This window comes from Acipenser ruthenus, chromosome 4 (genome assembly GCF_902713425.1).
Source record: "Acipenser ruthenus chromosome 4, fAciRut3.2 maternal haplotype, whole genome shotgun sequence".
Lineage (NCBI taxonomy): Eukaryota > Metazoa > Chordata > Actinopteri > Acipenseriformes > Acipenseridae > Acipenser > Acipenser ruthenus.
In genome coordinates this window covers 26,223,733-26,249,861 of record NC_081192.1, presented here as the reverse complement: position 1 = coordinate 26,249,861, position 26,129 = coordinate 26,223,733, and the positions used below count along the sequence as shown (strand labels likewise).

Sequence of the window (26,129 nt, the reverse complement as noted above, 5' to 3'; positions counted from 1 at the left end):
CTGGTTAAAGATTACAGATTAACAACTTGGAGAGCAGCTAACAAACAGTGGAAATTGAGTTGAGTTTCTTCATTAGTGTGTTGAAAACACATTGATCAGTTATGCATGCCTATATTATTCCTGTGTGTGCTTGTCAAATGTGAGTCTGGCAAATTAAATCAAAGATTGCTATTGTTCACATATGCTTTTGAATCATTTTATAATACATAAGTACCTACATAAGCATTATAAAAGGGAATTATACTATATACATTGTATTACATTTACACAGAATTTATAAAGCAAAGAAGATCAGGGCTGAATGAATTTATTCAGAACTTGGTCACACATCCTCAACTAAGTAACCAGTAAGTATCATATTTTTTGCTTTTTTTCATGTTTCTTTTCAATATTTTTTTTTTTTAAATGATGTTCGCATGTATTATGACTTAATGATTTTGAACTTTTTCATATTCATATAGTATCATTTTTAACAAAAATGCAGGTTTTAATACTTTATGTATTTCAGTCACATCAGCAGCATTGTAATGACTGTATGCCTTTGTTGTGTTAGCTAATTAAAAATAGGGAACAGTTACTAAAACTACTGTACCTTGGCACCCAAAATCAAGATAGTACCTGCTGTGCATAATTAATACATCTCCTTGGTACTAAAAGAGGGATGCATGCAGTAGGTTGAATTTCAGCCCTTGGCTTTCATCAATACCACAATAGCATTACTGGAATACTGGGTGAAAATAAATAAATAAATACCAAAAAAAAAAAAAAAAGAACATTCTTTTTACCAATGCTGCTTAACAAGAAACTTTTGCTTCAAATGAAGGTTACAAATGTTTGTAGCAATAATAATAGGCTTTTTTTGCATTGGTAAGATTAGTATATTCTCTCTTTTTCAGTCCTGATGTGAGGGCATTTCTTCTGATGGACAAACCAAATAATCTTTCTGATCCTTCAGAAGATGATGAAGAAAAAGTTAGTATTCTATTAAACGTATTTTCAAAGGGTAATAGCTAACAAATTAATTCCATACATCATACCTGTCATACTCTTCTATTCGCCATGTAGGTCTCATGTGCATTTTTAAAAACACATGTTTTAGAAAATGAGTAGCTGGTGCCATAAGAGGTTAAAGAATGTTCTTACTTTACATGCATTACTTTCTTGTACTGTAGTCGTCACTTCCTAGAGTAGGTCATTTCACCTCAGTGATGTCTGCATGTCAAAACATGTCAGTCATTAGAGGGGAAGCGCTAGGTTAAAAATAGAAAAATAGATAAACATGTTAAGGCACCTGCCTTCCCCCAACACAACACAAATCTGTGATTTATTGGTGACTAAATAATGGAGAAAAAACACTACTGTTTTTCCATTAAAAGTCTCTCGGAAGCTATACATTAATTTTGCATGGCCGAAATAAACACAAGTGTTAACTATTTGCTCTATCAAAGTGAAACAGTCCTGTGCAGAAAATACGCAGTCCCTCAGATGTAAATAGTTACTGTATTGTAGCTGTAAATCCATAATTTGAAGGAAAGCCCCAATTAATTAAGAGAATTTGATCTTGTTGTGGGAAATTCCTGAAGTCTTGTTGCCCTACAGACAGATGAATTTGTATGCAGGATTATACTCGTGTGCAAAGCTTAAGTATTCAGGCCAGTTTTGAAGAGGCAAGTCTTCCATGAAACTTGATGCAGGGCTGGACTTTTCTGTTTAATGTAACAGTATGTACATGATAGCCATATGAATAAATACTCTTAAGATCTTCAACACTGGTTGTTATTGTGTATTCATCTGTAGATTAATCTGGGATGGTCTTTTTTGTAACATTTGCTGATAATGCAGTGTGACTGTGTGGAATATTAGTTCTTGAATAATATATAATTTTAATTATTATTATTATTATTGTTTTTTTTTATATATACGTAGCACAACTCTACCTCCAGTGATATTAACCTGGGTCCATCTGGAAATCCTCAGTATGTTATTTTATATTATATATTTTATATTTTGCTGTTTTACATTATCTTGAAACCTCTGTAGTAAACATTTAAGGGGTTGTGCATGCATTGACAAACAATAGTCTACACTTGTATTAAATTCCTGTTTCATTTTAATCTTTCAGAGCTAAACCAACCAACTTTGACTTCCTCAAAGTCATTGGAAAAGGGAGCTTTGGAAAGGTTGGTTTTTCAGTTTGTTATTATTTAAATTATTACCTCAATGTAAAGGAGGCACGTGTCTTTCAGCAAGCTATTTTCACCCTGCATATTACTAAGTAGTTGTTTGAGCAGGGAAAGAATTAAAAACTGCCCTCTAAATACCTAACTTTGGATTGTACCGTTCTGCCCTCAAAGGGCGTCAGTCAGAAGTAGTCTTGATGGTTCTTGAATGTGCCGTTGAGAATGATGAGAATAATGTAATTGTATGTAAACAAATAATGTGATATCTTGTAACAACTGTAAGTCACCCTGGATAAGGGCGTCTGCTAAGAAATAAATAATAATAATAATAATGCAGATTGATCATAGGTGAGGATGAGGAATTGAGAAGTCAGATCTATGTGTGACCAGTCAGGACGGCTTTGAATCCGTTTAGGAAGTGAAACCCCAATACAATACAGTTCTGCTCTGCTGGTTTCCTTTTGACATGTTTTAAGAAATGAAAAAAATATATCCTGCTGTTTGTAATACATATTTTCCAACAAGCAAAAATATTTTGTATGTTTTGTATCTTGCCAGGTTCTTCTTGCAAAACATAAACTGGACAATACATATTATGCGATCAAAGTCTTACAGAAAAGAGTCATTCTTAACCGGAGAGAGGTAATATAAAATGTTGATGTTGAACAGATGTTGGACAATTTGTTTTTATTTTATTTTATTTCACTGCAATGTCTTTTTTTATTTTGTATTCTTTCTTCTAGCAAAAACACATAATGGCTGAACGCAACGTGCTGCTAAAGAATATAAAACATCCTTTCTTGGTTAGGCTACATTATTCTTTCCAAACAACAGACAAGCTTTACTTTGTGCTGGATTTCATTAATGGAGGAGAGGTGAGCTCAGTGTCCTTGGCGTTGGTAAAACAGTACTGTTCCTACAGCGTGAATCATCTGTGGAGGTATGCACGGCCACAAATAAGAGAAATGTGCTGTGTAATATAGATACTGGTGTCAGATCAGTGCATCATACTGAAAATCATCAGCCAGGGCCTCGGATTACTGCTAATTCTTTAGCAATATTATGACCATGTGGTCACCACTCATTTACTGTAAGAAAGCATACCCATAAGGGGATAGCTATCTGCTGCTCCTGGCGTTTCAACTGCTAATATCTTATAAGCCATTTGAGATGCCAATGACATACATTATTTTCAATGCTATGGAAGAATACATTGTGCAGTGAGTGTACATTTCCTTCATACTTTATTATTATTATTATTTATTTCTTAGCAGATGCCCTTATCCAGGGCGACTTACAATTGTTACATGTTATCACATTATTTTTACATACAATTACCCATTTATACAGTTGGGTTTTTACTGGAGCCATCTAGGTAAAGTACCTTGCTCAAGGGTACAGCAGCAGTGTCCCCACCAGGGATTGAAACCATGACCCTCCGGTCAAGAGTCCAAAGCCCTAACCACTACTCCACCCTGCTACTTGGTACATAATGCATTTGGCGATTCTCTGTCTTTGGGAAAGCTTGAAACAGACCCAAACTTGGGGTAGTTTTAGTTTTCTAATCTATTTAGTCTAATAGATTAGAAAACTGCTTGATACCATGAGCCATATTTTCACAGTGTTAACTCTATTCTTTGATTAACTCTAATTTTATGAAAAAAGAAAAAGATCATGTTAAGTTAGTTTCTGTTCCCTTTGCAATCTTATTTAGCAGTGGAATAGTTAGCAGCAGCAAGGGGTAGTAGGCCAGCAGTGTGGAGTGTGGGCTCTGGACTCTTGACCGGAGGGTCGTGGGTTCAATCCCAGCTGGGGGACACTGCTGTTGTACCCTTGAGCAAGGTACTTTACCAAGATTGCTCCAGTAAAAACCCAACTGTATAAATGGGTAATTGTATGTAAAAATAATGTAATATCTTGTAACAATTGTAAGTCGTCCTGGATAAGGGCATCTGCTAAGAAATAAATAATAATAATAAGGGGAATTCAGATTTGAATATCCATATATATCAAACACTTTGACAATTAGGAAATCGTAGCTGATTCAGTGATTTTATTACATTGTTTGGAAATGTGGGACAGACCCACAGTTGCTGCATTCTTAATTAAATCATTGTTTGAAATTAAGGAAGTACATTTAGGGGAAGTGATTGCAAAGTCATGGTTACAGCTATATTTAAGGAGATCAGCCAATAATACACTTCTGCTCGCAAAGTTGTAGTTCGGGATTAATTTATCCGCTATTTACACAATCACGCCTTATTGTCTTAAAGGGAACTAGTCCAGTACTGACGACAGTAAAAATAAATTATATATATATATATATATATATATATATATATATATATATATATATATACACACACACACACACACTTTCAAATACAGTACAGGCCTGCTGCAGATTTTTATAAAGGCAGATATAAGGAAAAGGCATGTACTTTACAGAAATGTACTATTTTGGGATATGTTTTGTAATTTGATATTGAACACTACCCTAATGGCCTCATTAAAGCCTAGTTTGAAGATTGAATTGTGTATGAGAAAGGCCTGGCTTGAATAATAGTTCAAGCTTTCTTCTCCAAGCACTATAACATATAAATTATTTTTTATTTTAAACGTAGCACTCCATCTACTGTGGTTTATTTTACATGCATGAACCATATTTAAACAGTATATTACCATTTACTGTTGGATTATGAACTGCTAGTGCTAGGGACCGATCTGTGAAAACCTCATAAAGGTCTAGTTTCTCTAGTCTGAAAATAACAACTTTGCTGTCCTCAACTTGAGCCATGTAATGCAAATAAATAAAACTTACCCTCCTGTATGTAATTATCCATTGCTTGGTGTAATATTCCAGTTTTGAAGAACGAGGAAACAATAAGGTGTCAGAGAGATTTCTATTGACTGGTTGTGCCTTACATTGCAGCTGTTTTTCCATCTACAAAGGGAACGCACCTTTCCAGAGCCTAGAGCCAGGTTTTACATTGCCGAAATGGCGAGTGCACTGGGCTACTTGCATTCAATAAATATTGTTTACAGGTAACAAGCTAATATATTTATTGATTATATATTTGTGTGACAGTATTACTATTCCTTATGCCAGAAGAAAACACGGGGCAGAAGACAATGGGTCGGATTTGTGTTCGTTTGCACCACTGTAAACTTTCCCTCTCTTAAGGGCAACAATAAAAACTGTAAATTTATAACATCTGTAAAAATGTAAATGTTATAAAACCATTACTAAACAACAACTTTGGTATAAGCAGTACAAATGTGTTTACTACTGGTTCTGTAACATTTTCATGTTATCCCCCCCCCCCCCCCCCCAAAAAAAAAAAACATGGAAGCAAATAAAAAAAAAAGCTTCTTTTCAGCTTGAATTTTCCTTGATTTTATATCAGTCACTGTAACTTCAGTAAAGTTATTTTCTACAGAATTTTTAGAGGCTGTAAGTGGTTTCCTGTCCTAGAACTTGTGCATTAAAATGTAATACTGTAGGTTCCAATGCAGGGGCAGTGTTGGGCTGAATTTTTACATACACCTAAATAAATGAGTGCAGCTAAATTTCACGTCTACATTGCTGCTACGTGATGGTGACTTAATACATTACAAACCCGCACACACAACACTTTGGCAATTTAAAAAATGCAGCTTACAGAAAGGAATGATGTTTTATAAGATTGTCTTCTTTGTTTTTAAAGGGATTTGAAACCAGAGAACATTTTACTAGACTCCCAAGTAAGTGTACTATACTACAGAAAGTCCTAAGATTGAACCAAAATTAAATTACTCTATGTGGTACTATTGTCTCACTTGATTGCAGTCTATTGTGAAAACTGTTTCATCTACTTTGTCTTGTACTTACTGCTTTGTGGTAGGCTTCTTAGCATTTTCTGCTGCTAACTTTGATAAGAACATAAGAGAACGAGAAAAGTCCATTAGACCCATCAAGATTTGTCCCTTGTTAGCACACCATTCTTCCCTACTGGGGGGAACTAATTTAAAAGCACAGAATCAAGCCTCCATTTATGCCCTCTTGTTCTCTCTCTGCTAAATCTGAAGTAGTGTCACAGTCCTGGGCTAACTTTATCTATACCTTTTATGATTTTGAAGACTGCAATAAAGTCCCCTCTTTCCCTTCTTTTTTTCTTGGCTGAAGAGATTTAATTATTTTAACCTGTCCCCATAGCTCATGTCATAAAGTCCTGGGATCAGCCTAGTTGCCCTTCTCTGCACTTTCTTGAGTTTTTTGTAGTGAGATGACCAAAACTGCACGCAATATTCTAGGTGGGGTCTAACTAGGGCATTGTATGTTAGCATAACCTCTCTAGACTTGTATTCCACACTTTTTACATTACAGCCTAACATTCTATTTGCCTTTTTAATTGCCTCACCTCATTGGTGAGATACTTTAAATGATGACCACTATAACCCTGAGATCCCTTTCAAACTCCTCGTCCCCTATTTCCATCCCATTCATTTTATACTTAACATGGATTATTACGCCCAATATGCAGTACTTTACCTTTCTTAACATTACAATTTGTTTGCCACACGTTTGTGCAGTTACAGAGAAGGTCCACATCACTTTGAATTAGCTGGGCTGCGGTTTCAGAGTCCACTACTCTCCCAGGTTTGGTAACCTCTGCAAATTTAGCAATCTTGCCATGTGCATCTTGGTCCAAGTCATTTATATAAATGAGGAACAGTAAGGGTCCAAGTACAGACCCTTGAGGTACCCCACTAAATACACTCCCAATCAGATTTTACACCTCTCACAATTGCTCCCTGCTTTCTATTTTTTTAAAACAGTTCTGTATCCAATTACATGTCCTCCCATGTATTCTTACTGATTTTAATGTATGTAAGTCTTTCATGTGGAACTTTGTCAAAGGCCTTTTGAAAATCAAGATAAATTATATAGTAAGCATTGCTGTCATCTACATTTGCTGTAACATACTCAAAAAACTAAAGTAGGTTAGTCAAGCATGATCTCCCTCTTCTGAACCCATGTGGTCTATCCCCTATAATATTGTTGTTGTATAAATAGTCTTCAGGCTTACCTCTTAATATTGCTAGCATCATTTTGCATGTTCTGGAAATTAAACTAATAGGTCTATAATTACCTGGCTCTGTCTTATCCCCCCTTTTTTGAAAAATTGCACCACATTTACAAGCTTCCAGTCTTCAGGGATCTCACCTGTTTCTATAGACCTATTTATAATTGTAGCCAGTGGTCTGCATATTTCTACCGTTGTTTTCTTAAGCTCCCTTGGATAGACCTCATCTGGGCCCAGTAATTTGTTATTTTTTCAGGTCCTGTAGCTTATTTAATTCCTCTACTTAACTGATGCTGAAACCCTTAAGACCTGTGTGTGTGCAGGCGGGCAGCACTGGCTGCATATTATTTGTATCCTCTCTGGTGAAAACATTAAAAAAATATTTGTTTAGTACATCAGATATTTAGCATTCCTCATGAACATTGTTGTCATATTCATCCCTTTATACCTTAGGCTCCTCTTTCACAGTTCTTTCAAGATCTCTTTTGGTCTTTAATATCCATTTTTACTTGTTTACACAAACCCCTAAATTCTTATCATTTTTTTTCTAAGTTTATTTTTAATTCATCTTATTGATTGTTTGTTAAACTTGGTATTTTTTCATTTTACGTATATACTTGTCTTGCATTATAACTTTAAATCTGTTCTGTTGAACTTCAACTGTCATATCCTCCAATTCCCCTGCCCAGTCTATTTCTTCCAGTTCCTGTCTCATCCCTTCAAAGTTAGCCTTTCTGGAATTGTATACTTTCTGTTAACTTTGCAAACTAGAACTGACATTCCCATCTTGAAAAATTAAATCTGTTGTCCCTGCTGAAAACACTGTCCCGCTGTAGAAAATAACTGATGTGGCCATACGAGAACAAAGACTGTTCTTCATGGGTATGTTGGCATTACAAAACTCAAACTTTTCTTCAGTCAATGAGGAGTCATTAGGTTTTGTGTTGCATTCCTCAAACTGAAGTCTGTCAAAAAACATCAGACATGCAGCAAAACAAAGTTAAACATTTGTATTACAGGAACTTGCATTGTTATTTGAGTCTTTGAATGATCATTGTTTTAAATAATTTTGTAATGCTTTTGTTTTTTTAGGGTCACATAGTTTTAACTGATTTTGGGCTGTGCAAAGAAGGAATTTCTCAGGACGACACCACAAATACTTTTTGTGGGACACCGGAAGTGAGTTTCTATGTTCCCATGGACCCCTAAACTGGAAAAATATTAGTTACGTTCATAAGTATGAATTTGACTAATTTGTTCCTATTAGACTCTGTTACTATATATATATATATATATATATATATATATATTGCATATTACAGTAGTCCGTCACGTATCCGACTGCTGTGGGACCAGATTAAGGGCAGATATGTAAAAGGTTGGATAGATGAATCCTGTTTTAAATGCCATTATACACAGCTGTAACAATTACTATATCCACACAATTACTGTTTTGAGATTCGGCTTTTTAAGGAGCTCCCCTGAATCCCTTGTTTAAAAAGATACAGGATATTAATGCTTGTGACAGAGTAGCAGTCTGCCGAGTGGGTGCGTGAATTTGCTGCTGAGTGACAGACAGGAGATGGAGGTTGAAGTTGATACGCCCCGCAGGCGAACAGGATTTATTTATGTATCTGCACACTGAACAGTTCACGTGACACTGGCAGTGCACGAAGTACGGTGGTTTAGACTTGCTTGCTCACTCTTCTGTATCCAACCCTGGTTCTCTCTTACTCTCACTGTCACTCACAAACACACATCGGTGAATTTCAGCTTCTTTAGCCCAGTTGGCTTTGGTTTTGCAGTAGCCCTGAGGTGAATCAATGGAACCTTTTTATACCTGATGCCCCGTACCTACCTGCTGATTAGATTCCACAGCTGGTATCGCACACAACAGGCAGGTTCTCCAAGGAGTGTCAGGTACTTCATTAACTGATTACAATAAATACACACTATTTACAATATACATTTACACAAAAAACCCTCTTCATGTATACACTTACATTAGTGTCTGGTAATTTACACAGTAGCAAAATGCATAAGTTTACGTAAAAAAATGAAATTGTAAGCACAACTCGGGAGGCTTAGGTCGGCCAGGGTGTCCTCGGCTCACCGCGCACCAGCGACCCCTGTAGTCTGGCCGGGTGCCTGCGGGCTTGCCTGTAAGCTGCCCAGAGCTGCGTTGTCCTCCGACGCTGTAGTTCTGAGGCGGCTACGCGGTGAGTCTGCAGAGTGTAAAGAAGTGGCCGGCTGACGGCACATGCTTCTGAGGACAGTGTATGTTCATCTTCGCCCCTCCCGAGTCAGCGCAGGGGTGGTAGCGGGAAGCTGAGCCTAAAAATAATTGGGCATTTCAAATCGGGGAGAAAATAATAAAAACTAATTGGCAACGACTAAATTAAAAAAAAAAAAAAAAAAGAAAAGTAATCAAAACTGTGAAATTTAACCTGTCCAATTTTAGTTACATTCGAAACTATTTACCTACTACTGCTTCTAAGATGTATTTGCACTCTATGATTTTATCCCATATGTCCTACTGTATAACTATATGGACACAGGCTGGGTCAACTATGTTAAAACCACTTCAATCTCTATACAGAGTTTGAAAGTTTAGACAATAAGCCAGTAAAATATCATCACTGTCACATTCTTAAGAAATATAACATGTCAAGTTTTGATAATTTTATACATTTTTCCAATGCATGTCTGATTTCTAAGTCTCTACATGAACTGGCCCCTCCGCCCCTAAGGGAATTTGTTCAGCCCTGCTCGGTAAAAGCTGTTAGAGTCACTCGATCAACCATAAGAGGTGTCTCGACGTCGCACTAAGTTTGCACAAACAGCTTTCTCAATCAAGGGTGCCGTGTTCTGGAATACGTTACCAGACTTTATGAAAAGTACATCAGACTACATGAGCTTTTTATCAGAACTGAAAAACTGGTTAAAACGGGACCAATTTATGACCACGTCTAGTCCGCCTCCATTTGTTGATTTTCTTTTATTGTATTTTATTGTTATTTTTAATTGTATTTTAATGTTGTTTTATTAGTCCCCCTCCCTGCTGATTTTTTTTTTTTTCAATTGTATTTTACTGTTATTGTTTTGTATGTTTTGTTTTATTTTTGGGACTATCGATGTAAATTAGCTTCAGTTAAATTGAATGTCCAATGCATCGCACGTTCAATCATGAATGTTTTTAATTGTACGTGGTCCCAACCATATATATATAGATAGATAGATAGATAAACATAAACAGATTTGTACATTTTAATTATTTGGGATTCCTTGGGGGAAATTTACATGTGTTATATAAACAACACTGGTGAAATTTGCATCCTTGATCTAAAATGGTTTTCAATTGCAGACATGTTTTCTTGATCTTCAAAATGTAAGCATCCACATGAGGGGAGAGTCTGTTTTTGTAAACCTGTGGACGCAGCTACTTCAGCTATTTTTGTCTTGTGCAATATTGGGTTCATTTGACTTTTTGGTTATGAGTTGATACTTCAATATAGAGAGTGTTTTAAAGATACTGGCTTCGTACTCCATACACAGCGATATTTGTGACTCTCTTTAGGTAAAATTTGATTGAGGGTTTATTTTTATATTTGAGATAGTGACTTCAAACTTATAATTGCAGGGTTCATAAACCCATTGTGCCCCAGGGATGTTTTGTTTTTATTCACAAAAAAACTTCTATTTCTATTAATTTATGCATGTGCACTACTGAGATTGAAGAATACAATAAATGTTTCTTCCATTTCTTCTTTCAGTACCTTGCACCAGAGGTCCTGAGAAAGCAGCCCTATGACAATACAGTGGACTGGTGGTGTCTTGGCTCTGTCCTGTATGAGATGCTCTATGGACTGGTAAGAAACTATAGTCTTCAAATTATCTATCTAGCCAACTGATGGGTTATGTCAGTAGGGGATGGGAGCTAGTTATAACTGTTTATTAGAGATCACTGTTTGTAAATGTTGTGCTCATAGCAAGTGACAGGAACTATAGCCAAACATAGCACTGTTAGGACTTCCTTTCAGAGCTCCACCAGTGCACCTCAGTCCTACCCCGAACCACCAAGCCTGGTCTCTAGGGAAGTGCTGATGAATTAGTATATGAATTATATGGACTGCTGCCTTGAGAGAAAAAAAAAATCCCAATGTACACACATGATTATAGTCTGTGCATGCCTCTTAGAAGACTTTTATTAAAAGGGAACCTGAATGTGCAAGCTAAGATTTTATTTTTATTGTTTTGTTTTTTTCCTGTAGCCTCCATTTTATAGCCGAGATACTGCTGAGATGTATGAAAACATACTTCACAAGCCACTGACCGTTAGGCCTGGAGCTACCAGTGCTGCCTGGTCTATTCTGGAAGGATTGCTGGAAAAAGAACGGACAAAGAGATTGGGATCAAACGATGATTTTGTAAGTGTGTGAAGAGTTCCCCCTGTTGGCTGAGGAGTGTATAATATCCATCAATTCATGCATTACAGAAGTGTTCCCTACACTGATCTTCACTGTTGGGGAACCCCTGGGATACAGCATTAGTCTAGGAAATGTGAGCTCTGAAGTTCAAACCCTGAGTCTCTGGACACTTTTATAATGTACTGTATATATGTGTGAATGAATACATGTGTAAGATTCAAATGGTATGTAAAAGTTGCTGGTGCATGAGTGGGATATTGAGGATTGGTATCATAGTTGAACAATTGAATCTTTTTTTTATTTAATATATGTTAAAGATGAATCCACTTACTGTAGTGCAGATGTGTTGCAGCGTTCCAATCATTGTTTCTGTTTTTCAGCTTGAGATCAAAAGGCACCCCTTTTTTCATGCTATCAGCTGGGAGGACCTTGTACAGAAGAAGTTTCCCCCTCCATTTAATCCTCGCGTAGTATGTCATCATCATCTCTCGCATTTGCATTTCTTTAATTACTTCATAAAAATGACAACAAAGTATTTTTTATGATAGTTATAAGCACACATTCACCAACAAGTGTGTGTATTTATGTGTAGGGCACAGATAAAAGCATGCTTGTTCTCTCATTTAAGTTTTCTTTTTAACAAATTTTGTATTTCTTTGTTTTATAGGCTGGTCCCGAAGACATCCAGAACTTTGATACCGAATTTACAGAAGAAACGGTCCCACACTCTGTGTGCTGTTCTTCTGAGCAGTCCATTAACGCTAGCGTACTCGAGGCAGATGATGCATTTGTTGGATTTTCCTACGCACCCCCTTCTGAAGACTCATTCCTCTAGAATGACTCCTCTGCCTGGACTGATGCTGCGGAAATTACTTGTATAATAAAGCTGTACAACACAGACCTAAAACTAAAGCCTTCTGAAGACTCGGGGAAATACTAAACATAGCCTTACTTTTTCCAAAAAGCCTTTACCTGACAAGGGATAATTCTTAATTCAGTTCACTGTGCATAGTATCAAGCCTAGATGTGTCTGCACTGTTGTTTTCATGCAAAATATTGCATTTATTTATTTATTATTTTTTCTTCAGGATATATGGTGAAACATTTAGAGATTGATTCATATTCATTTAAGTAGTCTTTTAGTCATATCTTATTTTTCAGTTTCAATAAATAACATTTGATTAAAGTCACTTACTGATTGATAAATTTCTGCAGCCAACTTCTACTATGTGTATATTTGCAACCTTGTGCTTTTGAAACATTTCTAATATAATCTATTGAGTAATTGCACTCTGTATACACTGTAGTATTTGTTTGTTAAAATATCATGGCATAGGATACATTTTTTACCTTCAAAAGACATGGTGCAGGTAGAATGTTCTAATGCTATTTCAAGACCTGTTTATCAAAAAATATTTGTTTACAAGTTGTGAAATATGAGTCCTTTTGGGACTATCGCATAAAAAAATAAATATTCGTGGACTACAAAATGAACCTTTTCATTTGTATTTCTTTGTATCAACTTTGAACAGTCTGGTATATATTACATATTTATGATCTTAATTTTGTAGACTCTTCTCAATATAATTATTCACAGGACAGGAGCAAGGGCTGCATGGAGTAGTAACTGGGAATTGAAATAGGAATATGTGCGGAGTTCCCCTTGGCTTGCGGAGAACCGATCGGCATAACAATGATTGTGTAGGAATAATAATCTGTATCTCAGAATATATAGATATACCAGGAATATACCAGAAAGTACACTGAAACTCAATGGCAAAAGCCAGTGATTTGATTTGTATGGTCATCTGGAGCCCAAAACAACAACAAAAAAATTAAAATGCCCATCATCCTAAGAACTTTATATAGCAAATCTATTCAAGGAAGCATCTCAGAGGCACAAACAAATTTGCAGCAGGCATTTCCGTTGCGTTTTTTTGTGATGTTGTATAATGTCTTGCACAGGAATAATGCCTTCCACAGCTCAGTTCATTTTAAACAGGTCCCACAGGTGAAGGTTTAGTAATCGAAGGGATTCCCACTGTGCCACCCAGGCAGTGATAGCTCCTGTTGTTTTTTTTTTTTGTTTTGTTTTATATAATTGTTGCAGCGCAGGTATTATTACATCCAAAGTACCAGTCTGATTACTTCCTTACAAGCTCAGTAGAGATCAACAGGGTGGGTGGTTGAGTCCTGCCTGTGAGTGAAACTATTATCTAATATTTTTTATTTTATAACTCCCTGTAAAATTTGGAGAATGTTCTAGAATGCGTTGCATAGGATACAGAACAGATTTGAAAGTCCTGGAGCCAAAGGATCAGCTGTCAGGAATTTACATTATTTATAATTGTTATTACTGTTTTAGTGTGAACCCCAAGTGCTGCTTTTTCTACAGACCTATTGTTTTTTTTAAAATGCTTAAACTAAAGACACATTTAAATCATATTGGGCAACAGCAAAGTTATTCACTATTCTTCGTCTATAAACGCTGAGATTATTTGCCTTTCAACTAGTGTAGTTTGCTTTAACCGCAGGGGTGCAACGTGTTTGGAAATGGTCGCCATACCTTGATTTTAGGTCTTCTGGTTTATTTTTATCGACTGCATATTAAAGGTGCTCACCCCACAAGAATACAGTTGTGAAAAATTGATCGCTGCAGGTTTAAATGTTCCCGCCATATTTGAAAATCTGCACGAGGAAGAAGGCAGACCAAATGAGAAACCAGAAAATTTTGCTTAAATTAATTTATGAAATCTAAGACCGATACTTTATATCGTTCAGTATAGTAATATATTTTCTAAAAAGGGTGGCAGTGTGTGGAATGAAAAAAATATATATAGGCCTACATTATATATCTGTATATAGTTTTATTTTAATTTGAATATACGCGGTTTCCCTGTCCATTACTATAGCATGGCTGATTTTATTTTGGAAATGAAAGAGGCTATTCTTACCTATCTGGACCGAAGCGGCGGTCTTGAGAAATTTGTTGAAGATTGTAAAGAATATAATGGTATGTAATTGGATATAATAATAATGTAATTTCATGTCAGCTGGATCTATGTGTTAATAAAGTGTAGGTTAAATCAGCTCAATAATAATATCAGTGACTAAGAATATATTTCGTGTGCGCTATTTATTTGTGCCACCAATTCATGGATGACGAAGATTAAGTAGCAACAACGTAATTAACTTAGTATTAGGGCACTACGGGTATTCGAGCTACAGTCAATTCAAATTCCCTGCGGTAATAAACTTTTTATTTATTTATTTTTATTTTTATTATCATTTTAGGCGACATTTAAAACATGTAAAGCAGCTGTCACAGCATGCTCGATTTTATTCTGAAATTATAGGCCTAATTTGATATATATATATATATATATATATATATAATTTTTTTTTTTTTTTTTTTTTTTTTTTTTTTTTTTACAGATTCCAATCAATGTTTTGGATTTTATCGTTTTAGTATAGCTGTAAATCCTTCAGATCTAACAGAAATAGATGCTAGGCTTGGCAATTGTGTTTTGCACGATCCACAGAAAGCTAGATGTCTTTTTCAGTCGGTGAGTACGATGAATAATTGTTTTTAAAATACAATGCCTATGAATATTTTAACTACCATAAATAAGTCTTTAAATACGTATTAACTTGTTTTTGTAGGTATGTTTTATATCTATCAAGACCCTGTCATTAATTGAAAAAATCCATACTCAAGCTCAGGTGTGTATAATATTATTTCACAGTGTGCTTATTGTAATAGGTTGTAATTGTTCAGTTTTATTTCAGGTGAAGCTATTGCATTAATAAATAAAGTAGTTTCAGTTACAGATTCACATAATTTTAGTTTGTTACATGAAAGAGGGAGTTGTAATGTTTTGGATAATACGTTACTAACCAAGGTTTACAAGGGGGGTGTTTTTATTTTTTTTTATTTATTTATTTATTTATTAATATATATCTAATAAACACAAACATTCTCAACAAGCCTCTTACCATTTTACAAAAAACAGTACAGCAAAATAATTAGGGACTTGTGAGAATGATGTTGTGCTAATGAGAGTTGGGAACACATTAAGTTATGTTTTACTTATTTTAATTCTTAAATGACTTAAAAACGACATGCTTCATTATGTAATCATACATGGGCAAATATCGTTATGCTCTGAAGACCTGTAGACTTGTGCAGTATATTACTTGAGGGATAACTACTACTGGACACATTGAGTGTATGAGGAGATAATTACCAGTAGATAAAATCAGAAGGGACTGAAGAATTTTACACTAGAGGTAGACTGTTGTCTCCATGTACACTGTCTGCTGCCACCTAAGGCAAATAAACTCAATTGCCATCATAATGTGAGTGTAGAATTGTTTTGTTATGCCACAATACATCCAATGTATTTCACATGGAATGTTTTATTCTGGTACTGCCTTTTCTGTTTCAAGGTTAATGTTGTGCTAAAGCTGACACACTTGCCTCCACTGCCAGATTATTACCTTAACTTGTGTGACTTCCCCCATGGATATGATCCCAAGAGGTATTTTATGATGGAGGGGCTGGTGATGGCAATGACGCCAGTGACCAAGTACACACAGGGGGCCCGGTTTCTTTGTACTGAGGATACATGTCCCTATTCATCAGGTAACACAAAGCAAAACCATACTGACAAAGTGTCACAGTATAAATACATATCTAGTTGAACTTCATGTACCTTGCATGTGACAAGGCTTCCATTTACAGCACAGCCTGCCTACTGAATGACTCGGTTGAAGTCAAGAGTGGAAGCAGAACAGCAGCTTTTTTATTACAATCCAGCACTTGTCACATAACAACTAGCGAATACAAGTGCATCTTCAGAGGCAACCGCTAAAAAATGGTGCCTATAATATTAAACTGTTTATAACTTATTCATGCATTTCCTTATTTTATTTATCTGTATGGTGTTCTATTGAAATTTGAACATGTTCACTGAAATGTAATGTTAAAGTATAAGTAACGTAATTCATTTGCAGAGCCAGTGCGATACCTCGAAAAAAATGCACTGAGCCGATAAAGAACCTTGTAGAACACACGCGTGGTTGTACAGTAGTTCAAAGTAACATTGCAGTTAAAATGGAAGGTTCTTTTTTTAATGCCTACCCCATTACCATTAAATATTGTACTGTATTTATTGAGATTGTTGCATTTTACCCCCCCCCCCAAAAAATACATTTACTCTCAGTGTTAAAATTAGAGAGTAAGTTGCTCCCAGACCAAAAACCTTATCTGCAGCACTCCTGTCAGGTATTGTTCAGTAATTTAATGTAATGTTATTATACTTACTTTTTTTTTTTTTTTTTAATTAGGATTTCAGTATATACGAGTGCATGTACCAGGTGCAACAGAATCGGCGACGGTGAGGAATGATTTTACCTGCACTTTGTGTGGTTCTTCACTCAAAGAAGATGTGAAGTTCAGAGTGCTGGGTGGTATGAACTTTTCTGATTTTGTATAGAAGTACGCAAAACGATACAGTAATCTAAATGTTGGTACAGCAGTAAAAAATATATTTAGTCACCAATGTATCTTCTTAGCATTTTCCCATTTGAGTGGGGTCTGCCTTCCTTGTTCTCTTTCTCCACTCTTCTCTGTTTTGGGCCAGCTTGATGTTAACTCCACACACCCTCATGTCTTTTTAGTTGCCAATGTATAGGTTTATAAAAACAGCAACGTTTACAGTACTGTTGTGGCATTGTAACTATAGCATTCAATATCATAGCTCAAGGCACGTCCTGGATCTGCGCAGACTGCTTACATGTTACCCAGCACACATCCGTTCTATAGAACACTGTTGTCTGTTTCTGTAAAATTGATTATGTTTAAATCCTTTTTTTTTTTTCCTTTTGTTTTTAAAAGACAAACAGCTAGTGGAAATGATCCACACAAGAGCTGTGGATGCACTCAGGGCCGACCTAACCAGTTCTTTTAGATATCAGTCCACAACTGTGTTTTTAAGAGGTAGGGTTGCCTTCTATAATACAGCACATTTAAAAATGTGTCATTTATGAGACTTAAACAAACAGTCGACCCTCCCCCCAAACCCTCAATACTTTATACTGGTATTTTTGCAGTTTGTTTATTAAGCACACAACAAAGGCAATTTTCTCATTAAACGATGTGTTACCAATGACAGTGTTAAAATATAGTGGTCCAGAAACTGCTATTTATACCAGGCACAAATAAATTAAATGTCTGCATTAATATTTCATGAGCTTCAATAGACAGCAAAGTATTAGAAACATTTTAGATATCAATTAATGTAGGCTTTTTTGTGTATATTTGTTTTTCAGATGAACTGTGCCACCAAATGAAAATGGGTGGATTGTACAGAATTATAGGAATCCCAGCTTATGTACACCAGTGGCCAAAGGTTGCATTAAGTGTTGAAGCCAACAGTATTCAGCCTTGGATTCCAAAATGTAAACAGCACTAGTTGTTATATTACATGTATTAAATATACTTTTCAAATTACTATCACTGTTCCTTCTGAAGTGTTATCATTTTTGTGTTTTATGTCATAATTTAGGTCCAGCATTCATCAGCGATAATTTCCAGAGTCTACTTTCTGTCACTGCCTGCTCTCCTTGGAGATTCTCTGCCATCCTAGCAAATATTTTTGGATCTCATGTAGTTCCTCCAGGCATGTACAACACGCTTAAGCTTTGCCTGTTACTGAGTCTGGTACAGACCTGTGGGGATGAGGGAGAGCCAGGCAACTTCCTTGATCTGTTGGCTTTGACCAATGACACACTGATTGTGGATAGGTATAAATAATATATATATGTATATATTTTGCTGGTTTATCATTTGTATCATAAACCTCACAGCCTTGGACAACACGTTTATGAGTTAATTATCCTATCTGTAGAATCCTGAAGCTCTTGCTTATTTTCCAGCATTCTATTGCAATGCAGTACAATAATAGCAAAATAAAAAGTTTGACAGCAATACTGTACGTGACCTGTTGGGGGCTAGGACAGATATTAGGGCAATGCACTTGACCCATGGCTCAAGCCTTGCTTTACTAAAAGTTGTGTTACTTCTACTATGACAACTATGGCAGACACTACTATGTCGATGCTACAGCTCAGCAAGTTCAAACCAAACAATTTTGACCGAAAACATTCTGTTTTGTCTTTCAAATTATTTCTAGGCTTTTGATGTACAGCCTTGGTATTGTGGCTCGTGGGACAAGACATTTGGCATCTGGTGAAATTTTTGCCACAGTCTCTAAAGATGAGCATGGAACAGGAACTGCAAACATCCAAGCTGGTTCTGCGCTGCTTGCTACAGGAGGGATCTGTTTTGTAGGAGATCTTTCTTCTTACAAAAAAGATAAGCTTGACCTACTTCACTCTGGTATTTACATGCTAGTTCTTTTTAGTTCACATCTTCCCTGATCAGTTCTTTTTATTTTTGCCTGTATCAAACTACACCAGGGATGGGCAACTGGCAGCTGGGGCCCACATTTGACCTCCCAGACCAAGCCTACTCAAGTCTAAAGTTATTGTTTCAATGTGGAAAAAGGTGGGGTTGTGCGCTGTGCACTTGTCTGGGCTGCGTGCATGCTGAATACAAGGGAAATCCATGAGTTGAAACCTCAGGTCTATTGCAGCTGAGACACAAGTTAGGTGGGAGGTGCTATATTGACAAACCAGTGTCCAATTCTTCTGCCTTTTTTATCATACTGTAAGTAAAAGGTAGACAGAAACTCTGCTGCTCGCCTGGTGTTCTCTCTACCTCGCTTCGCCCACGCTACTCCACTACTCCGCTCGCTCCACTGGCTCCCGATCACCGCTCGCATCCAGTTCAAGACTCTTGTACTAGCCTACAGATGCCTTGATCAGACTGCACCCAGCTACCTCCAGACCCTCATCTCTCCCTACACCCCCACTCGACCTCTCCGCTCCGCCTGCACTAGAAGACTGGCTCTACCTCCGCTACGCTCCCCTGCCTCCCGAGCCCGCTCCTTCTCCACCCTTGCTCCGCAGTGGTGGAACGACCTTCCTACAGATGTCAGGACTGCCCAGTCCCTGACCACATTCCGGCGCCTCCTTAAGACTCACCTCTTCAAACAGCACCTGTAGAACTCCTCTGTTGTATCCTGGGACACTATCACCCTTCATTTAAATATGCTTTATTTTGCTCTTATCTGCCCCCTATTTTACTGCATTTAATCCTGTACCTCAGAATATTGTAATCTCCCAAGTGTTTAATCTGTAGTATTTTGTACTTAATCATATCCTGATGTAACTATCACTACTTAATCATATCCTGATGTAACTTTCACTATTATCTGCTGTATTATTGAATTGTGGTTTGTCACACTTGAGAATTATTGTATTTCTTGTTCTTATTGTATGACTTATATTGTAACACTTGAATGTATTTGTATTTGCTTGCGATTGTAAGTCGCCCTGGATAAGGGCGTCTGCTAAGAAATAAATAATAATAATAATAATAATAATAAAAACAAGTCTTCAGTTCACAATTAGTGTGAATATATAACTCTGACAGGCAAGACACCGTAATGATGATCTGCACCAGGGGCACTTACAGTTTTACACTGTTAATATGCCAGAGATTTTTAGTAGATATGGTGGCCCTCAACTACCTCAAAGTTGCCCATCCCTGAACTACGATGTGTTTTAAACTACACTTTTTTCACAGGTGAGTTGTTTTTAAAAGTTTAAACAAGAAAAACATTACACAGTGAAGCAAGTGAGGTGGAGTATAAATGGTGGAGTTTAAATGAACTGGCCCAAGTTCTGAGCATTGCTTGGTTCAAGTTATGTTAATAAGCCAATCCTCTGTTTTTGACATTCTCATGATAAGTTTACACTATTGTAGTTACCGAGTGAGTAACAACCTTGGTTTCTATTTTTTTTTTTTTTTTTGGAAATCTTTAACTTAAGTAGATCTGCCATCTTTCACAAGACACAGTGCAGATGCTTTGGCGATGTTGTCTTTTTAAGGGAAGATACTGGAATACACTATCGTAGTTATTACTAATCTGGCTTGATATTTTTTTTCAGTTTTGGAAACAAGGACTGCCATCGTGTTCATTCCAGGAAAGAAGTATGGGGAAGATGTTGACCAACAGCTGTCTTTTCCAATCAAGTGTAATTTCTGGGCAGTAGCTGATACTTGTGCTCCTAGCAAGAGATCTTTAAAATCAGATGGTGCTGTACTTGGATCAGTGGTATGTCACAGATGTACTGTATAACAGTAACAGAGACCCAGTAAAATTGTAGTTAAACATTCTTTGTGGCCAATACAGGATGCAATTCACTTTCTTCAAGGAAGTTATATATTGGTTACATCTATTGCATTGTTATTGGTACACAATAGGCCAGCTTTACTAACCTTTGGGCACCAGTGTTTTCATTTTTTTTTGTTCTAAAAGGAAAATGGTTATTAGTTTTATTAAGTGAGGCATAAACAAATTCGATACATGCAGAATAAAGGTAGGCACTGGTTTGACTTTGTGAATACAACAGTAAAATATAAATTCCAAAGCTTTGTTTTATATGTATTTCTTTCAGGATCACATCACATGTATACAAGTAATAGAGTAGTTAATTAAGCAATACATTATTAGCATTTCAATTGCTGTAAAATTACCTGTGGCATTAATGAAAACGGTACCTAAATGTGTGTGTTTGATATGTGATTCCACAGAATACCACTGTTTCTCTCTGGTTTAGGACATTGGCTCTTTTCCTTCTAAAATGAGCAATGCCTTTGGTCTGTTGATCCACTGTCGTGAAGCAGCCTGTGACTATCCAGCCCTAGCTTTAACCCACCACACCCTGCGAGAGGCCATGAATCCAGGAGAGCCTCTTTATCCAGCATCAATGCAGTTCACAACACAGGATTATGAAGCAGTAACTCTTTCATATTATACCACAGTAGAAGATACAAGGATAGATATTATTTATTTATTTATTTTTTAAACATTAGCTGTTGTTTTTAGCAACACACCTGTATACAGTATAGTATATTCAACTGTTCACATCTCAGAAACCATTTGAGATGCCAACTTCATATTTTCAATGTTAGAAAACTCCACAAGCAAAATGTAGCTTTTGTTTTGACCTGTGAGCTAATATGGCTGCCTAATATAGTGACTTTATGGTTTTCACTTTAATAATTGTCCAGTGTTCTTTACTGCTTAGCTCATTGCCCTTGCCAGAAGTTTGCAAATAGAGCTGAGTCCGGAAGCTGAAAGTCTAATCCATGGGTACTACATGGCAAGCCGGAGAGTCCGTACTGACCCAGTGCATGGATCAAAGCTATCTGCAGCTTCAGTAAAGCTTTTGTAAGCAATATACTACAAAACATGCTTGGATCCCTTCAAAGGTTTATCATAATGAATTTGCATATCATATGGTAATTTGGTGGAATTATTCATACAGTAATTTTCAAATTGGAATTATGGGTAAATCTCTAGTTGACAAATGTTTCATCTATTGTCTTCATCAGTGATTTCTCTCAATACTTTTCCTCCAGTTTGCTATTATTTTACAATGGTCTACCACAGTAAACTATTACAAGGGTTGAATGAATTGATTAAGTAATATTATATTTTTAACTTTATACTTTATGGCTTAATAAATGGGTAGTACAAATAATATTATGCTAGTGCTGCAGATATCTAAATGCCATGAAAGCAACTTTCCAACAGCTTTTTCTGGTAACTGTTGAAGCTGCTAGTTGAATGTGACATGTTCATCCAGTTGCTGAAATAAAAATAGTTTTCATGTTATTTCTTGAACTAATCATTTAACCACTTGGTGGCAGTGCCGTACAAAAAAAAAAAAAAGAATAATATTAAACTAAAAGTAATCTGATATCCAAATTTTTATTTGTTTCTTTGTTGTGTTTTAATTGAACGAATTCTGTTTAATCTACAGTACTGTAACCTCCATGAGTGGAGCAAAGTTATTCTCTATACGGTGTGAATATGAAACTACTGGGCCTTTTTTAAAACGTAACAGATTAATATAAAAAGAAATAAGTAAATAATATATTTTATTTTATTATTTTTTAAAGGATGTCGTTGGCAGAAGCCCACGCTAAGCTTAACCTCAGGTGTAGAGTGCTTGAGGAAGATGCTGTTATCGCTGTCCTGCTGTCTGAAAATTCAATCACCCTTAAGCATGGTGGGTTTTACAATAATTTCTTTTCAATTTGAAGTCTGCTTTACATGATTAAACAATACTCTTCTCTAACATTTTAATCAGTCTGACATCTGTAAATATGTGATCCTTGTTTATAGTATGTAATCATGATGTTACATGATTGAAGCAAACTATTATTAAGTTATCCCTCTCTGAACATCTTAGGAGGCTCTGCACTTGTTTTATCCCCAAATGCTGTATTTCCCTGTGATCTTCATGACCATGAGTCCCTGCACAGAAGAGATGTTAACCTGATGCAGCTCCATCAACAGATTTTACAGTTCATATTAACCTATGCACCTGAAGCCACAGCTTACATTCCTGAAGAATAAGATGCAATGCATTGCACTTATTTTTTCAGTCAATAACTACTCTGTGCTCAGCTTCATTGTAGAAAATATTATCCAAGTTATATATTTGTAATTTTATGACAAAAAGGGTTTATTTTACATTCATTTGTATAATTATTTTATCCAATTTTAATAATCTGTTCACATATATAAAGTAAAACATCTTTCATTTTATGATGTCCTAGTCCTGTTCATGAATTGCCACAAGATGGCAGTGTACATTATTGAGAATATCAATAATTCTGCATGCTAAACTTAAGCAATTGGAATTGTACTTTATATTATTAACAACGGTTAGAATTTACTATAAAAACTAACAATTAACATTTTACATTGTGCCCATTATGCTTACAGTATTTTTTTCATTTTCTTATGTGGGGATTTGTTTCCCACCTCTAGGCCTCGATTCAAATGGCTGTTTGTAAGTGTTATTTTTGCCCATTATTACATTTACATTTCTCTTCACTGTCAATTTTCATTAACTTTAAATTTAGCATTACAGAAAGCAACAAAAAATAGACACTTATATTTCTGGGTAGACAAACAATGAAGAGTATTTGTCCTTTATAAACTAGATTTTCTAGTACAAACAGATTTGGTGTGATAAAGGACTGATAGTAGCAGTTACTTCAGCTTTAAAAATTGCTCATTACTTAATTACTTTCTTTGACAAGCAAATCTCAAAAGCGATTACTCACTGCTGTTCTGGAAAACTTTGCTGCAGACTTTCAATCCAACTTTCCCCAAAGGAGTCTGTAATCGTTGAGGAATGATCACACATCCCACCATAAACAATTTGAACACCTTACAGATCTGTTTTCCTGGCTTACCTATAAAAACCCTAAACACTATTGCGTTATGGCAGGTGTTGCTTTTTTTTGTCTAAGGCCCCAATGAAAACTGTAAGACCAGAAGAAAAAGATTTTTATAACTCACAGTTAAAAATATATGTTTTCATATTGGAGCTTAATGCAGTTTTATCAAATGCATACCATTTTTTGATTTCTTCTTTTGAAAGTCATTAGTTGACTCCATCATTATTGCTGTTTAAGGAAGACAGACCTCAACTTCATAGTTATGTGAATGTACTGGGTTGGTTTGGCTTCAAGACAGTCTAACGTGAAAACAGAAAGAGACTAAAGTCTCTTAAAACACATTAAAGCACAGAATGCTCTCCAGCTTGCTGTCAATCTTGGTTTTATTTGTTACATAAACCACACATTTAATGGCTTTCATATATTTTTTGACTCACTGAATGAATGAAGTCACTGTTAAAGAAAGCAGTTCTCTAAAAGAAACATCTGGAAGCCTGAATTTTGGGTGCATCTGAGATAATGCAGGTATCAGGGTGAAGTCTGGCATTACAAGAAAATCTACTCATAAGCTCTAGTATCTAAATTATTTTTTAGTGACTGACTTTTTGTATATTTTAAATGGCAAAACTGCAGAAAGCAGTGTGTAAATTTGGCTCAAAACAATGTTTTTCTCAGCTGCAGCTGTTAAACTGTGTATAGGGAAAAGGGTTTCTGTACAGTATGTATTCTTAGTTAAAGCACCAATACAGTTGCTGCAAAGTTTAAAGAGTTTTTGGATTGAGGGAGAAAATGTATTAACAGGTTTTGCATTACATTATTAAAAAAATAAAATAAAAAATCTATAACATAACATTACCAAGTTTGGAAATTCTGCTGAATGCATACATTTAGAATCCAGGATGTTACACTTAATGAGGTTAAAAGCATGTTAAGCGAGTGAATTGTCTTGTTATGGGATTTAAGTGACCAATAGCAGAAAAATGGCTTGGTCAATTTCATTCATTTTATTAAATTAACCTACAGGCACAATAGTTTTAGGGTTTGTTTATTCAAAACCATTTCCAATAATAACTGGAAAAAACATTTAAAACAATACATTAAATGACTCAACTTTACTGTTGATCTCTTTTAGAGTAATTTAAACAGAATTATTTTTTAGCAGCAGTTACAGTGTCAATTAAAACATCAGCTTTTGCCACCTATTTTGTAGATAACCAGGGCCTGATCTTTTATAGTGATTACCTATCAAAATTAATTCATACCTGCTCTATAATGTCCACATTGGTATACAGTCCACTATTTTATTTATTAATAAAGTTAAATGGGTTAAACTTCTTGTCTCTAGGAGCTAATAATATATGACATACTGAGCACCTGAAACCTCTTCTTGGGACCTTTAAGCACTGAATCTAAAATCCACTTTAATACACCTTGCTGTTGCTTCAAGCAACTGAACTATTTTGGTAACCGGTTGGAAACCACCCAAATGTTACATAGATCCAGATGTCTACCACATCAGAAGCCCTACAGGTAAGGTTGTGGGTCATTAAGTAATTTACTATCTAATTTAAACACTATGTGAGTGAAATGCAACATTACCTTTAAAATCATATACTTTCAATAAATACCATACATACTTTAATGCTAACTTAAGCAGTATGCATTAACTACAACCTTAGATTTTAGCTGTAATGTTACTTTGAACTACTGTACAAAAACTTGGACTTACAATACAGCAAGAAATAATTGTTTTTTTATTGTCCACAAACAATATGGCTGTGAAGCAAATAAACATACATTTTTAATTCCAACACTTCAGATAGAATATACTCAGTTTTAACAGATCACACTATAGTGTGATAGATACGCAGGCAGTAATGGGGCGGAAACCTTTATATATGTATTGGTGAAACATACATGCAATTTATTATAGAAACTCAAAATTGATGCATTTGTGTTTATTTTTAATACCTGAAAATAAAGCCCTAAAATAGACTTAAAATAACAACCAATAGGGCTCCCGAGTGGCGCATCCAGTAAAAGCACTTGCGTAGAGTGCCGGATG

General features: G+C 35.8%; 2 protein-coding genes across 5 annotated transcripts in view; both read left to right on the top strand.

Annotated features, from left to right (window-relative positions):
* Window positions 1–13,167, top strand: part of sgk3 (serum/glucocorticoid regulated kinase family member 3) — a 33,528-nt gene extending 20,361 nt beyond the window's left edge. For 3 of the 4 annotated variants that reach the window (XM_034000060.3, XM_034920557.2, XM_059022248.1), the window contains 13 exons: window positions 272–347; window positions 897–972; window positions 1,927–1,976; window positions 2,123–2,180; window positions 2,739–2,822; window positions 2,924–3,055; window positions 5,113–5,225; window positions 5,888–5,924; window positions 8,339–8,425; window positions 11,020–11,115; window positions 11,518–11,673; window positions 12,054–12,143; window positions 12,341–13,167. In XM_034000060.3, coding sequence (XP_033855951.2) covers window positions 272–347; window positions 897–972; window positions 1,927–1,976; window positions 2,123–2,180; window positions 2,739–2,822; window positions 2,924–3,055; window positions 5,113–5,225; window positions 5,888–5,924; window positions 8,339–8,425; window positions 11,020–11,115; window positions 11,518–11,673; window positions 12,054–12,143; window positions 12,341–12,508 — 1,223 coding nt within the window. In that variant the 3' untranslated portion in view covers window positions 12,509–13,167. The remainder of the gene's footprint in view (window positions 1–271; window positions 348–896; window positions 973–1,926; window positions 1,977–2,122; window positions 2,181–2,738; window positions 2,823–2,923; window positions 3,056–5,112; window positions 5,226–5,887; window positions 5,925–8,338; window positions 8,426–11,019; window positions 11,116–11,517; window positions 11,674–12,053; window positions 12,144–12,340) is intronic. The other variant, XM_034000061.3, reaches the window with a different exon arrangement.
* Window positions 13,168–14,586: 1,419 nt separating this feature from the next.
* Window positions 14,587–23,554, top strand: mcmdc2 (minichromosome maintenance domain containing 2). Its single transcript, XM_059023404.1, has 14 exons — window positions 14,587–14,686; window positions 15,109–15,239; window positions 15,337–15,396; window positions 16,123–16,318; window positions 17,023–17,145; window positions 17,573–17,674; window positions 18,007–18,135; window positions 18,243–18,480; window positions 18,870–19,075; window positions 20,752–20,918; window positions 21,424–21,603; window positions 21,895–22,037; window positions 22,772–22,881; window positions 23,065–23,554. The coding sequence occupies exons 1-14, from the start codon at window positions 14,587–14,589 to the stop codon at window positions 23,229–23,231; spliced, it is 2,052 nt and encodes a 683-aa protein (XP_058879387.1). The 3' UTR covers window positions 23,232–23,554.
* The last annotated feature ends 2,575 nt before the right edge of the window (window positions 23,555–26,129 follow it).